Raw genomic sequence first — 15,835 nt, forward strand, 5'->3', positions numbered from 1 at the left:
CCCCCCTGCCCGCAGCCCCCGCGCGGGCCCGGCCCTGCCCTGCCCTCTACCTCGGCTCTAAGCCGCGCTCATGGGCACTGCCGCTGCCCGGGCGCCCGGCCGGCTCCAGCCCGCGCCGGGCGGCGGCAGCCGGCGGGGGAGGGCGGCGGCGCCGCCGATCCGGGCCCCGCGGGGGACGGGCCTGGCCGAGCCGCCGCAGCGCCGCCGGGGGGCGGGACGGGGCGGATGCGGGCGGGCACGGGGACGGGGAGGGCTTGGGGATGGGGGACCCGCGGGCGGCGGCTTCGCCCCTCGGGCGATCGGCCCGGGGCGCAGGTGGCGTGACGGGCGCGGAACGGCTCTGCCGACGGCCGCCGGGGTCAGCGGCGCATCACGCTGCTCCCGCTCCCGCTGCCCCCGCCCCCGGTGCCGAGCCTGCCGGGCCGCCCCGATAAACCCGCCCGCTCCAGGACGAGGGTTTCGGGTTTGTGCTCCCAGCGCCATGCGGGGTTTCGCTGCTGAGGGAGCGGCCGCTGCAGGAAATGTGTGTGCGCGGCCAGGAAAGCTTCGCCAAAGTCGTCTGTCACCCAGCGAACCCAGGAAACGTGCCCTAGCAGAGGTCGTTTTATTTACCCTTCGTATTTACCAATTAGCAGCGCACAGGGAGAAAAAAATTAATTCTGTGTCAGAAGGTTGTTTTCCCAATAATGGTGTCTTGCAATAAATTACAGCCTCACCACTGCTTTTACCCTTCACTTAATTGCTGTTGCTTCTGAGGGCAGTTCATAATGACATTACAACATTACACTGGGTCAGACTCATGCCGGCCTTGGCTGCCCAGGCTCCTTTAGCTCACCCTTGGGTTAATTTGGCTGTGTCAATTCTCTTCTCCTTAATAATTTCAGTTCGAATTAAAACATAATCCTATGAGATCTTTCAGACTCTTTATTTCATACCAGTGTTCAAATTTGTGATACTTTATAAGGTGATGAGACAACAGTAATTTATTTATTAGCCAACATTTAGTGGGATATGTGAGCAGAATTCAAATTACTCCAAACTAGCTAATGCGAAGATCTAAATACACAATATTAATTTTCAAATAGTTTCCTGTCTGCAGCTATAGTTCAGCCAAGGTTTGGCATCCTTTTATATCAGGCATTATATACATGGTTCATGATAGGGTTTGCAGTCTAGTTCAAAAGGAGATGCAGGTAGCACTCAAACTGCTTTGCTCTTCACATTGCAGCAACAATCCAGTGCTTGTGGAAGTGAATTTTCACCAGCATCTTTGAGTTCTGATTTTAAAACCAGGATTCCTGCAGATAACTGGAAGACCAGAGTTACTGAGAGGGGTCAGCACCTGGCAAAACCTGCTTCAGTGAGGAATGGTCTGAGCTCACCAAATGGATGGTAGAGCCTTCAAGCTGTTCCATGTCTGAGCACTAAATTCAGCAGTCTGAAGGCTCCCTGAGCTGCAGGATCCCAACAAAAGACTGCATTGTGTGAGCATCACTGCATCACCTTAATTTAGTCTTATTTAATTAAAAAGGCAACATTCTATTTGAAATATATGTACAAGTGTATTCAATCACCTAGGACAGGTTTCTGTTCATGGCTGTCCTTGTATATAGGCAGACCTTTGAATCATTATACAGTACTGACGTTAATGTTTCCAAAGTCTGGAGATAAGATAATGGTAGTTTTCTTAACAACAGCTTTTCCCTGCAGGAACAGAGCCTATGGCTGAAACTGTGACTGGTGGGTTGGTTTTAGCCTTGTTAAACTATAAGCAACTCACTAGAGCTTCTGAAGCTTTTTCTGCCCTCTCTTTGTGCACGAGTTAGACAACATATGGCGTAAAAAGCCTGACCTCAAGAGAAATATTTTTGCACCTGAAATGAGGTGCTCAGCAGAGGCTTCTTCCATAGTGTGCTGAGAAGAACTGGACACAAGCTGTGTCTGACCAGGGTACCTACCTCTGGGCTCCATGGTCTCTTGGGAATCCTCTTCTAAATGTGGAAGAGGGGGAAAAGGAAAAATCTCTGGATTTTCTAATCGCTCAATGCTGTAGGAATGAATCCTTTTGTTGGATAATTATCTTCTTCCTATCCTACAAAAAGACAACGGAATAAAGTAATGCTTATTTATTTTAATATTTCAGTATCCTGTGTATAAATACACAGTCATTCTGAGAAACAGCAGCCTGCAGGCTCTAGGAACAGGTATGTACAGTCAGGAGCTGCTTTTGAAAAAAATTACTTTAATCTTTTAGAATATGTGAGGGAGACATTTAAATATCTTAAAAAGCACTGCTTGAGCAGGCTGTAAAATAATAAGTAATATTTCTCCCCAGAACTACTGTGAGGCTCAGTTCCCTTCTATGTAATGCCCCCATCAGAATTTCACAGCTCAGGGCAGTTTAAAGCTTCTACTTTTGTGAGAAAAGAACATTACATGAGCTTTGGGGTTCCACGTGGTTTTTACAAATCTCATTTGCAGTCAGATGCTGGGGAAGACCCGGGAGCTGCAGGACAGGCCTTGCAGTTTTATCCTGAGAAGCTTTAAAGGGAATGAGGCAGCAGCTGTGCCTGAGTGCGGGAATCTTGGCACACACAGGGCTCTGTGTGTGTGTGAGAACAGCTTTACTCTTGGTTTGTTTGGTTGCCAGTGGTAAAATATTAAATGCAACGGAAAGAGGCTTAGCATGGAAAAGACAAACAAGGCTCCAGCCCACTCAGTGTGTGCAGAGCCCAACAAGGGCTGGCAAGGCCGGGGCTTCCCAGGGAGCTTCAGCTGGCCCTGATGGTGGGTATGGAGGAGAGCTGGAGCTTCCTGAGTGCCACCCTCCTTCCACTCCACAACCACAGTGTCCTCAGCATCCCCCAATTCTCCCCCACCAACAGTTTCTGTGCTATCTTTGGACCTGAATTCTCTACATTGCAAATTGCCCATCCTGGCCCCCAGTCCATCACTTCTCCTCACACTGATCCCAGTTCCTGGCACAAAGGAGCACAGCCTGGTCATGCCCTCCTCAGGGAGCCTCCCCAGCCAGCTCCCCAAGCCTGGCTCTGACTCTGCTTCTAAAATGCCCCTGGGAACTGCAGAAACCCTGAGCTCTTGTTGCATCCTGTGCTAAAGCATATTATTCTGAGGTTTGGGGTGTTTTTTTATTACTGCTTCATTTTTAAAACTGAGCTGAGGATAGATCCTCTATTATTAAAGGCTCCTAAATTGCCAAGTATCAGTGGAGAAATAGCTTTATGCAGCTCCTCACATCAGAGAAGTCACATTTCCAGAGTCAGAGGAGGTTCCAACTTCCACCTGTCTCTCTGCAGCTGGGGGTGAGGTACAGGGAGCAGCAGCACAGCCTCTGGTGGCTGCCAGGAGGTGAAGTGGGTTCACAGAACAGGCTGAATCAAGGCCAGCAAGGTGTGCAGAGGTAGAACATGCTGTCAAGGTGACACCCAGAGGCAGAGATCTTCCCAGGGAAGGTACTGGGTCAAACACTTTGAGTGCTGTGAATTTGCACTGGTCTCTCTCAGACTTGCAAAACATTCGTGATGTTTCTCACAGCTCTCCCCAACACTGAATCCAGACAGGGAGAATGGCCAGTGCACACCTAGAGCAGTGATGCCACCCCTCACAGGAGAAGAGGGGAGTCCCTGTGCTGTGCAGAACAGCCACGTGCCTGCTGCCAAAGTCACAGCAAGGTTGGAAGAGCTGGTATCTGTATTTCAGTGTACCTGGCAAATGCACAAAACTCTAAAAGCCTGAAATTTGATCTGCACATGGTGGAGAAGTCAATAACCCTCCCTCCACAGAGACCTTGGTGAGTTAGAATATTCTGGCTGAGTGCTGGAGTCCTCAGGAGAGCAACTGTGACAAAATACAAAGCTGGGGGAAGGTTGGGGAAACTGGACTACATTTTGTCTGGGCAGGTCTTACACCACAAAGCCTTGACAATAACAGCAGATGCTACAGACCATTTTCTATTAATCAGGAAAAGCAAAGCACAAAATGAACAGTGGGGTGTCCTGACCTTTTAGCTGTCAAATCATTCACCTATTTTAAATCTACAAGTAAATTTAGTCCTGCCAGTGCAGAACAGCTGAAGATACATATTTAAATCAGGCACACACGCTGCCAGTTTTCCACATGCACAGGTCTGCCACAGGAGCATTAACAGAGCCAGCAGTGCCCTCCTGCTCCTGCCTGGCAGATGCTGAGGTTCTACACTGATGGGCTTAATTTAAATGGTTAGTAAAGGGAAAAAAGAGCACTGACTATAGACTAGAAATGAACAGCAGCTTCAGATCCACAACTCCAAACCAACTGTCCAATGTACAGCATGAGCTAGGTCCGTAATGATTTTCTGGGGGGAGAAGGAGAACATATGGTCAGGTCACCTATGATGATTTCATTGTCCTCTGTCTTCACAGGGAAAGTCAGAAAAATTAATCCAAATTAATCACATGCGTGACTTGAAAGTTACACTGGAGTCCTGCGTGAGTGCTGCTGCTCAGCGTTAAAGTGGCCTTCATTTGATTTAACTTTCCTCCTTTTCAAAGTGAAGTACACTAAATCAGATTAATGCCACTTAATTCTGAATATGAATACCTGCATAGGGTTTAATAGAATTCAACTAATCTACTTTAAAATATAATTCAGCTAAGGTTTCCTGAGTATCCCCTTCGAGGAAAGACTCACATCAATAGACTTAATGGGAATTGTTCCTGGATTGTGTTGGCATGAGGTCAAAACTGACTCAAAACATCACTATCATAAAAATAGTCACATCTTGCTCTGATGTCTTTGTTCTGAGAGCATTAATATCCAACCCAGAGCTGAATGTATATCTGGTGAAATGGAATCAGAAACTGTAGCATGAAGTGAATTCTTTGTTACAAAAGAGGGATAAAACACTGGCTTTGGTTTCTCCAAATGAGATGGAGAACTGGCATAGATGGTCAGGATCATTTCTATGTTCTGAAGGTGTAAACAACAGCATTGTTTTCATAAAGCTGATATCACTTAGGTTGTCATGCAGTTCTAGACAGTGTAATTTCGAACCTGAATGTTGCTTCGAGCCTTTATTTACGTGAACTTCACCGAGGTATGAGGAACTGCAATCTCTGTGACATAGTTAGTAACCTTTAACTGAGCAGCAGCATCGTTGTGGCCCATATCTGCACATCACAGAACAGACTCAACTGTCTATGCCAGTCAGTCCAGCTTTTTGGAATAAAGGGGCAAGGTCGTCTTCTAACTGAGCTTTGCTGAGGAGACTGGGCTTAAACAACAAGAACATGAAGGTGCAGTCACACCACAGAACAAACAAGAGCCCAGCTCTGAAAGCAAACACAGGACTGGTGTTTTGCCATGTTAAAGAACTGCCTCTGACACAGCTTTCAGTACCTGTCCAGCCCCACAGAATCACCACAGCCAAGATCCCACCTTCCCTTCTCTCTCCACAACCAAACACCAGTGGCAGCTCTGTCCTGGCCCGTTCCTTTAACAGATCTGACCCAGCCTCCAAAGCCAAATGTTCTCAGTGCTTCCACAGCTGGATTCTCATTCTGGGCTTCACATCCTCCTCTCCAACAACACTAACTGTACAACACTTTGGGAGGAAAGCCTCTGCACAGAGACATATTAAATAACATCTCACTATGCTAATCATTCAGGTGGCTAAATAAGGAACCTGTGCTCCTATGTGCCAATGCTCCTAACCTGAGGCTACCTAATTTAGGCAATGGGAAGGGAGAGGCACCTCCAAAGGGCAGTTCCAAACAGGACTCTCAGTGGCAGTACTGGAGAGCAGAGCAGCCTCAGCTCAGACATGCCAGGTGGGTGCCCACTGAGAGGCACTGAGAATACTCCTCTCACCATTCCTGTGCAATTTTAGTGACCTGATGCATAATCCAGTCTCCAAACCTGACCAGTTGCCCTGTCCAGCTTCCACAGCCATCTGCTATTGCTGCCTACTGCAAACAGCATCACACCGAGCAGGACAACATCTGGCTCCACGTGATCTTGGGTTTTTTCAGTGCCATTAAATCTTTCAATCAAGTAAGCTATCAAACCAGAATGCCCGAGTCGAAATTTCAAGTGCTGATAGATAATGTGGTATGTTTTTCACATAAATCCAGGGAAATATACTCAGGAATCTGATAGGTACATGGATAGTCTGCCCTGGAATAAAAAGTGAACTAAACACAGTCTTAAACTTCTAGAACATCAAATCCAGATTCCAGGCAATATTAAAACCTTCCAGATTTGAGGGAGACTCACCAGTGCTGCCTTCCACTGCATTTAGACAGAGAATCAATCTTGACATTCAAAGCCTTCCAAGACTTGCATATTTTAAAAATAGCAAAATTTATTTCTTTTGAAGTATGGGCTTGTTACAGCTATTTAGGAATCTCTTACTCAAGTCAGATGGATCTTGAGCCTCCCCTGGGGATTGTTTAGATGTCAGTGTGCATCCATTAACAGGTTGGAAACTGTCCAGGACAATATTGCAAGAAAACACGCCATGTCCAGGCTTCCTTTCTGTTTCTTCCCCTCTTAAATAGAACTCTGAGTAGGTCCTTACAAATTAATCCAAGGTTAAATATGATGAGTAGGGCAAGGAATGCAAAGAAACTCAAATGAGTATTAGCAATGCATCCTGCTCATTGGTCAGCAGGGTATTTCTCTGCAGTGGGAAGGGGAGCATGGAGTAAAAACTTCACTTGGGCAGTGAGAGTCTCATCTTGCCCCAATTCCTTCACATATTCCTGTTGTCACTGACAATAAATGTACAAAGGTCTTACTTTTTCACCAGCACAATGCCACATGGTGAGTGTCCAACCCTAATTCCATCCAGACACAGAGTTCAGGCAAAAGCTTATGACCCCAACAGGTTTAAGGTTGCCTTTCATTGGCTATTCCTTTGTGAAAGGAACAACCAAGCTGTTGTACACAGGCAGGCAGCTGAAAGGAACAGCCACCCGAGAAACAAGGCAAAAGGGCAAACCTGGAGGAGAAGCTGATGCATTCAAGGTTTCTGCCAGCTGAGAAAGGTTGGTTTTGAAGATGCAGGAGGAGGGCAGTGCTTGGAGTGATGGTGAGTCCCAGGGTCTGGCAGGATCAGCCTTCCTCAAAACCAGGCAGAGCCATATAAACCCTGCAAGAATGACCTTGAGCAAAAAAAGGCTGCTGAAGTGCTTCTGGACAAGTGCTGGCTGAAAGGACTGAAACTGCATGCAGAGAAAGAAAATATCATCTGATTCCTCCTCTGTTCAAGGAAATGGAATTTTGTACTTTCTTTGTAAATGAAAGGGTTGCGTCAAAGTACCTAAGTGATCAATTTTCCCTGCTATTGGAAACAATCTGCTGGGCCTAAAACCATCTAAGTGCTTTGGTCAAAGATGGGGAATAAAAGCTCCATTCATTTCCTCATGGAAAGGCAACACCTTCATCCCTTTGACTGCAAGTGCACAGAGCCTGAAAAGCCAAGGATGCATGAAAGGTGATTGCTGTGCTGAGAACATGAGGGCTGCTGGCACTTCTCTGCCCTCAACCTTGGCTTTCACTGACAGAAGTACAAAGTAGGTGTAAAGCAGCTACCAAGTGATTTTGCACCGGTGGAAACGGCTCCAGAAACCAGAGCAATCAGGACAATCAGTCGGTGGGAGCACACAGCCCTCTCTGTGTTTGTAGGCAGTGAAGGAAACACAGATGTGACCTTTGTCAGGCAGTCACTGCACTCATTAATGCGTCAGAGATAATAACTGTTACACACGAAAATCTGACCTACATATGCTACACAAGAGGAAAAGGCAACAATTTACTTAAGACTCCATTATACTGTTAATGATTATAAGCTGAAAAATTAGAGCATAATGCAGGAAACTTGTAATTAAAAAGCATCAATTATCATTGTCTCCTTGTAGGGGACATTAGTCAGGTTTGCTTTCCACAGTCCCACTGGGAATACAGATAGACACGTAGGACTGGGTGATTCATCCTGCAACGGTCAGAGAGGAACCAACTCAGTGGGAGAAGGTTAGCTTCAGGAAAAATAATATGATTTAAAAAAGAAAGGGAAAGAAAATAACGACAGTTAAAGACAGCCCTCTCAGGGTTCCTCATTCGACAAAGCACAGGTGTGTGTCAGGCCAGCCCCAGGCTCCCTCCAGCGATGACTAACCAGGACTCACCCACCGTACACAATGTTCTGAGGCTGCAGGGCTGAGCCAGCTCATACCTTCAGTCATGCTGAACATACCATCCCCCTGCAGAGATCAGCCAGTGCCCGAGCGCCCCGGCAGGATCTCTCTTCAGAAGGCTGCATAATTCCCCTCTCTGCTCCCTGAGGGTCCCTGACTCCCAGCCAGGGTGGACACATTGCCTGGAGGTTGTTTGAGGCTCAGCACCCTCAGGTGGAACCAGTTTTTCCACAGTGCCAACACATGCTGTAGGTACAGTCAGAGCTGTTCTTCCAGCCCTGAGGAATACCCTGAGCCAGGTTCACTGAGGTGGTTCTCTGCTGTTCTCCTTGTCTCTATGCCAACATTTCCAGGAGTCCAGGGCAGTGCAAAATACTAAATCCTTATCTGGAGGCCACAGAATCAGAGTTCTGGGAGTGTCAATGAAGGATTTCACCTGACTATGGGAAGCACTGGCCAAAGCAACTGAAGCAATCCAGGCTGTCAGGTCCTGATTCCCTGCCTGGGTGACACAGGCACAGGCAGTGGCTGGAAAATGGGATCTGGCATTTTGCAAGCAAGGACTGCACTCAGACACTCTTGGCTTTACCTGATTCCAGCTCTGCCGTGGATCACTCTGCAGAATCACAGCTCATCTCCAGCTTCTGCCTCATAACAGATATTGCAGCTCTCAGCATTCCTAAATATGAAAGTCTTGCTCTTTAAATCTCCCGTTCTTTAATGTGCATGAAGTTGAAACAAAAATGTAAAAACCAACTCAAACAGTAATAAAATCAAAACTAAGCTTTGCATTATGGGAGACTGTGGGATTTTCATCATTACCATTTATTCAAAAGCAATCTATATTTCCTATTGACAATCTCATGTTAATTTAATAACCTGGGTGGCCGCAATTTTTGTTAATTGACTTACACTCTGACCACAACTTAATAGACCTAACAATTTTTTCTTCCATTGCACTCTCACAGACTGTTATCAAGCAGAGACACCAAATTCACCCCTTCCAGTAATACCAGGACTCAGCCCATTTAAGACAAACCCCTCATCTTTGTCCCACTGATGTCAACTTCTCTATCTCTCTGCTCCTGAGGAAAGACCAGCAGCTCTCATTTTCACTGCCTTGGAAGCATTTATCCCCACACGAGGCAGAGAGTTCCCTAAGGAAAAGGTGGGGCTGGAAGGTGGTGATTTCACTTGGGAGATGACACAGTTCCACAGTTTACTGCTGGTTGGAGCTTGAGCCACTCCAGAAGATCCCACTTGGAAAGAGCCTGGGAGGGCAGTGGGAGCCCTGGGGAGCTCAGGGTTTGGCACAGATTAGTTCCATGAGGACAGAGCCAGTCAGGGCTGTCAGCTCATCACCTCTGAGCAACACAACATTCACAGGCCAGACTCTTCTGCCCTTGTAGCACTGTCTCATTGATTTGCAAAGTGAAACTGTGCCAGTCACAGTGGAGACTTGGCTCTGCCTGGAGTTAAACAGTGGATAAACAAGAAGCCAGTGCAGAGGATTCAAAGCCTAGCTCTCCCTGTGCAGTGTTGACAGTGCTTTGTGGAAACAGGTGATTTCAGCAGTCACAGCTCCTCTGCAAGCACTGAAGGGGGCTTGGGTTCTGTCAGCTAAATCCCAGTGTAATGGGATGTTTCCTTTTGAAGCACACATTCCCAGTGCCAGTATCTCAGTCTGTGTATCACAGGCCCCTCAGTGCCTCCTGACTCCATGTCCCCACACAGGACTGACACACCAACAGCACCAAAAATGAACCCTTTGTCTTCTTGGATCAACCCTTTGTCTTCTTGTTACCTGCAACAGGGCTTTTTGTTAACAGATGTATTTTCTGCTTCTCCTAGTGGTCACAGGGCTACTACAAATACAGGAATGTTTGTGACATACCACCTCCACAGCACTGATTCTGTCCCAGCACATTCCCCAGAGCATCACCAACACCGTGAAGTGTGGATCTGTTAAGGTGACCAGACTGATGGGCTGTTTCTACCCAAACCTTCCACAGTCTGGAGGATTTCTCACCCCCAGCTCTGCTCACTCCTCTCTGTCTTTCATTTCATCTTATTTTCATTTTTTTCCTTCACTGTAATAAGCTTTCATTTTAGGATCTCCTTTTATCTCCCGAGTAAAACACTAAAACAAAAAGACAACTACAGAAAAATCAGGGCAGTAACCAGAGGAATATGAACTGTCACACTGGTCACTTCTGGTTTTTGTTCAGTGAAAAAACTGTCATATTTTCATTGCTCAAAAGGAGACCCTGATTTCATCTACCACCCTCATGCTTTCAGAATTACACAGAAATATATTACTACTCTATTCATTTCAGAGACAGATTCCATCTTTACAGTAAGTAACAGTTTAGTTGTGGGATTTCTCTCAAACAATACCTGTTGGATCTGAATTCCTCTTGGCCTTGGGAGTGTGGTCAGAACTGTGTGAGGTCCATTTCTAACACGCCGTTAGAAGTTCACACAGTCCAGCGCTCCTGCAGATCCAGATTGATGGGGCAGAGCCCGAGTGCCTTTGCAGTGGCTGCCTTGGCTTCTGCTGCTTTGTGCTAAATCTTTCATTTCAGCTTCATGCTGTTATTCTGTTTCTCTGTCATCAGGCTTTGCAGGTGACTCCATCCCCGAGGAAACTGTGATTTCTTTTGCTATTAAATTTAAAATTTAACTACAGTGATTATTGCCTGTAATGGTGAGAATTTTTTCAGCCTTCCCACTCAGCATGTCTGTAGCTGGTGAGAAAATAAATTACCTGTATAAATACAAATGCTCACATTTAGCTGAAGCTTCCCATGCAAGCTACATTAAGCAAGTCTCTCTAATGGGAAGACTTGTGATTTAGAGTGGAGCATTTCAAAGCATGAAGGCAATAAAGCCCCGTTCTTTGTGATTCTTTAGACATGACAACTTGCTTATTACCTTCCAAATAACAGCAAAAGTGATGCTTATTTTGCTTTCACCAGCCTACTTAGAAAGGCCTTGACATTCTAAATAACAGAATGTGCTAGCACTTTAAATCTGTACTGATACTTTATTACTTTCAGTTTGATTTCTAGTTTAACTGAGGGGGCTGTTGTTTTACATGTGATAGCTTTGTTTTTCTCAAACTTTGTTTCTTTTCCCTGTTCCTGTCCTCTCCTTTCCTTGTTCCTTGTCCTCTTCTCTTCCCTGCCCCCAGAAGCTGTGGGCTCATGATGCAAGACAAGCTTAGGGATGAACTGCAGCATAAAGAACCTGAACAGAACCAATCTCATAAAGCAGCAGGTGGAACAAGCACATAACACCCCAGAAAAGTAAATAAACCGTGAGGTTTATCACCCACCGATGAACAGGATATTTACTCTGCTCAAAGTAGTGCCTCAGCATTTACAAACAATTCACTAACCTACAAAGAGGGGAAGGAGCCATGGCTGGGAGGTTTACACTGCATTTAGGAAACTCTTCACAGAAGCACAGAATGTGCTGAGCTGGAAGGGACCCACAAGAATCATCAAGCCTAACTCTTAACCCTGCACAGGACCATCCCCAAGAGTCACACCCTGTGCCTGAGAGTATAACCCAAACCCTCATGGAGCTCTGGCAGCCTCGGTACTGTGCCCACTGCCCTGGGGAGCCTGGTCACTGCCCAACCACCTCTGGGGGAAGAACCTTTGCCTGAGATCCAACCTGACCCTGCCCTGACACAGGGGTCCTGTCCCTGTCCCCACAGAGCAGAGCTCAGGGCCTGCCCCTCCTCTTCCCTCACGAGGAAGCTGGAACTGCAATGAGGTCTCCCCTCAGTCTCCTCCAGACTGAACTCACCAAGTGCCCTCAGCCGCCCCTCGAGGCCCTCCACCATCTTCGCTGCCCTCCTTTGGACGCTCTCTAATGGCTTAATACCTTCTTTAAGAGCGGCTCAGTCTATTTATTAATTAAAAGCGCGGGAAGCCATCGCAGCACCGGGGCCTTCCCCTCACACACCCCCCAGGCCCGGGGACCCGCCGTTCCCCCGGCGGCCACCAGGGGTCAGCGCGGGAGCGGCGGCGCTGAGGGCGCTGCCCCGGGCCCGGCACGTCCCGGGAGGGACCGGCACAAACACCCCCCAAGGAGCACAGAGGCACCCTCCGCACGGGAAAACACGCGGCTGGAAATGAAAAAATAAAAAAAAATTAAAAATTTAAAAAACCCCCCAAACAACCAAAAAAAACCCCAAACAAACAGTGGCGAGGAGGAAGAGTCCGTTTGAAGCATTTCTGTGTCTCACCGCTAAAGCCTCAGCTCTGTCATAGTGGAAATATTCCAAAGTTACCCAAGTGAGGCCGTGTGGTGGGTAAGGCTTTCCCTGAATATGCTGGGTGGAAGCAGGATGTGGTGCTGCTGGTGGAATTGCTCGGACAAGGCATGGCACAAAGCTCCTGGCGATGTCCATCCCAAAGGACAAGGCATGGCATGGCACAAAGGGCCTGGGCATGGGCCATCCCTTTGCCCTGCTAAGAAAGTAAATATTTACCCACACACCTCATTTTATATTTGCTGAGCTCAACTCGGTGACAACGTTGAAATCTGAATTTTGTTTGGTTGTTTTCAATCCCGTACTGTTTGAGGTCTAATCTGAGCTTCAGTCTGTTTCAGTAGCAGAGTCAAGACTTACTTCCCAAATGTTTCCTATGGGATAATAAGGCTTTTTTTGGCACGTGCTCATATCAGGACTTTGGGTCTCCTTGCGTAGCTGTTTACTTCATGGGCCCATTTACCTTGTCTTCACTGGAGACATCTGCTGATCTAATGTCCCATATTTTGAATTACTTTTGTTATCTGCAAGACAAAACAGAAGGGCTTAAGCAGCACACAGCACTCTGAGAAATGGATAGCTCACATATGTTTCAGTAGGGCAAACAACTTGTATTAGACTAAATCTAAAATAATTTAGGATTATTCCAGACGAGACAAGCTGAAAGGGAGCAATGAATTGTCCCACTGCAGCTCCATCATGCCCAAGTGACATTCTGAAACTTCCCAGAAACCAGAGCATTCCCAAGCTGTGCCAGGGGCTGGGAAGGATTTGTGGAGGAGCTTTTACATTTGTACTTTAGTAAAATACTTATGTGAACTCCCACACTGAATTCTTAAAACAATTTAGTGTATTTACCTGCTGCTGAACTCCAGTTCTGAGTGCCTAGAATCACTTGGTGCAGAGATGACAATTCCATATGCAAATCCATACGATGGATCTGTGTGGCTCATCACTAATAAAAAACCTCACAGGCATTCCTTTGCAAGTGGTCACTAACATGAATGTGCAAGATCCAGTGCAAGGTTCAATTCAGAGTTTTCTTTATTAAAATACCTTTTCACATTCCTTATACTAAGGCATTTGCATGGACACTCGTGGGATGCTGAAGGAACATTTGTCAACAGAAAGAGCTGTGAAGTCAGTCAGTTGTGACAGGCTTGTGATACAAACAACATTTGCACAGGGAACAATAAATTAGAGATATTAGCCAGTAACTGGAGCTTGAAAATTTAAACACTTGGAATGAGGATATAAAACCCTTTTGTGTTTTGTGGTTGTTTTGCACCCTTGATGCAATGCTTAAAGCAGTAACTATGTATGTATACACAATCCATGGCCTCTCTTTCACTATTTTCTAATTAAAATGAGAACCTTCTTACCTGTGGCCCAGATCTTGTGGTAATTTAATCTGCAGTAAGAAAAGGAGAGCAATTGCAGTGCCAAAGGTCAGCTGGTTATGGGGCTAGGGACAGCATTTTTTCTGGTTTGTTTTATGTTCTTTTTTTAAACTAATGCAGCTGAGATAAACATGGGCTGCAGAGATTAGATCCAGGTCCAGACTGGATCCATGTTAGTGGTTTATCATGCTATACAGAAAAAGGTTAGGTATGGAGTTCCATACTGGAGAAACTGGGCACAAGTATGACTTCAGATCGCTCCTAAAATCAAAGGAATAAGGATTATACATAACAGGATTTTCAGGTATAAACTCACTGACCTGGGTGCAGTATATCCACTCCCTGAAGACCTATCATAGAATCATCCAAAACAACTGTGATGGACAATCATTTCTTGAAGAACCATCACACCAAACTAACCAACAAGCACCAGACCTTCTACAGGGGAAAAGCAGTTTAGCAAAGAATAAAGACTATTTGTGCCCCTCCTGATAGAAGCACTTGGTAAAGTCTGAATCTCCCAACAGTTATTCAAGTTTTTCGAGCACCCAGAGCTCTCTCTTCTGTCAGGCCCTCCCTGCAGTGAAGCATCCCCAGGGCTATAAGTGAGCTGGCTCCAAGCCTGGTAGCAGTCCAGCTGCTGCAGCACAGGGAGTTCAGCACAAGCTGCAGGATCAGAAAGTACATCCATGGCTGGCCAAGCTGTGCTGAGCTCTGCTCTGCCACAGAAGTGTCACTGATAACCAAGGTAGCAAGTTCAAAGCAAGCTTAGATATTTCTACGTCCTACTGGCATCCCAGTAGTCACTGCACTGTAGAAATGTGCTTCCTCAGCTGTAACTTCCCCTTTTGTTTCCTCAGAGAATGATGAATTGGAGGCAAAAAAAAGGCAAAATTGCATTAGCAGGAGAAAATAAAAATGAGAACCTGGGTCAGTGGTTTCTAGAGCCACTTTCCTATGAGAATTTTTATTCGCAATTTTTTCCATTAAATGCTTTAGGAACATCTCTATTGTTCCCCCTAAGGAAATAAACTTTGAAAAGAAGAGTCTGGCAAACTCATAAATAACTGCTGCAGAGCCTTTGAAACATTTGCAACATCTTCCATCTTGGCTTGTTTTCTTCTCCCAGCTGATCTTTGAGATGACTGTTCTAAGTAGCATCAGGATGCCCTGATATTCTCTGTTGGCAACAAGAGTAAAAAAGAAGAAAACAAGGTGTGAGTATAAATGTGTCCCTACCCTCTTGCCCCATAACATATTCCTTAGAATGCTGCACAATGAGCTAATAGATGTTCACAGTTCCCTGGGGAGATATTAGTATTATCTTCATCAGATATAAAAGGAAATAAGACAGTGGGAGATTTAGGTCAACAATTACAGGCTAGACTGTAATGCTGTTAATCACCAACATCTGCAAGCGGGTATTTACTTTTAAAAGTTGGATTTTTAAGGGAATTGCTGGCACTCAAGACATCTGGAAGTCAGATCCCATATTTACTAGGAGATGTTCAGCTGCCACAATCAGATCCTCAGCTTCAGTTTGTGAGAAGGAAAACCTTTTCCTAAGGCTGGTGTCTCCCAGGGAGCAACACAGTGTTCAGCTTTGGGACACCATGTTCCTCCAAGAGCCTGGCTGCTGGGAAGAGGATATCTCCAGCACACAGCAGGGACAGAAACCTGGCACTGGGAACCACAACAGGCAGCGTGCAGATGGAGCAGTCCAGCCAATGGGAATGGGCAGAGAGAGATCCCCAACTTCATTGTTTTCACATTATATGACAGAAATAATTCTGTCCACTGGGGATTCACAACTGTCAAGTCTTTCCTGACACTGGTTGCCAAAGCAAGTCTTCCTCCAAGAAATTTCTAAGAGTACATGGTGGCCTCTAACCTAATAGTTTAGTCTGTCAGCACCGAGGCGCCTCATTCCTTTTGTGGACTTACCCCCAAAGGAT

General features: G+C 46.1%; 1 protein-coding gene and 1 long non-coding RNA gene across 9 annotated transcripts in view; both read right to left on the reverse strand.

The window, feature by feature from the left end:
- Window positions 1-1,924: 1,924 nt before the first annotated feature.
- Window positions 1,925-12,167, reverse strand: LOC108639804. The gene is made up of 4 exons (XR_001920744.2): window positions 12,012-12,167; window positions 10,593-10,858; window positions 8,785-8,910; window positions 1,925-2,092 (listed from the first exon to the last, which is right to left on the reverse strand). It is a non-coding gene; the product is annotated as an uncharacterized LOC108639804 (long non-coding RNA).
- A 1,339-nt stretch (window positions 12,168-13,506) lies between these two features.
- PECAM1 (platelet and endothelial cell adhesion molecule 1) overlaps window positions 13,507-15,835 on the reverse strand; it is a 31,799-nt gene continuing 29,470 nt past the window's right edge. For all 8 annotated transcript variants that reach the window (XM_018073201.2, XM_018073202.2, XM_018073203.2 and 5 more), the window contains one exon: window positions 13,507-15,060. Coding sequence is in view for 6 of the 8 variants with exons in the window: in XM_018073203.2 (XP_017928692.2) it covers window positions 15,031-15,060 (30 nt within the window). In the remaining 2 variants the exon portion in view is untranslated. The remainder of the gene's footprint in view (window positions 15,061-15,835) is intronic.

Source organism: Manacus vitellinus, unplaced genomic scaffold (genome assembly GCF_001715985.3).
Source record: "Manacus vitellinus isolate BGI_N305 unplaced genomic scaffold, ASM171598v3 scaffold_24_pilon, whole genome shotgun sequence".
Classification (NCBI taxonomy): Eukaryota; Metazoa; Chordata; class Aves; order Passeriformes; family Pipridae; genus Manacus; species Manacus vitellinus.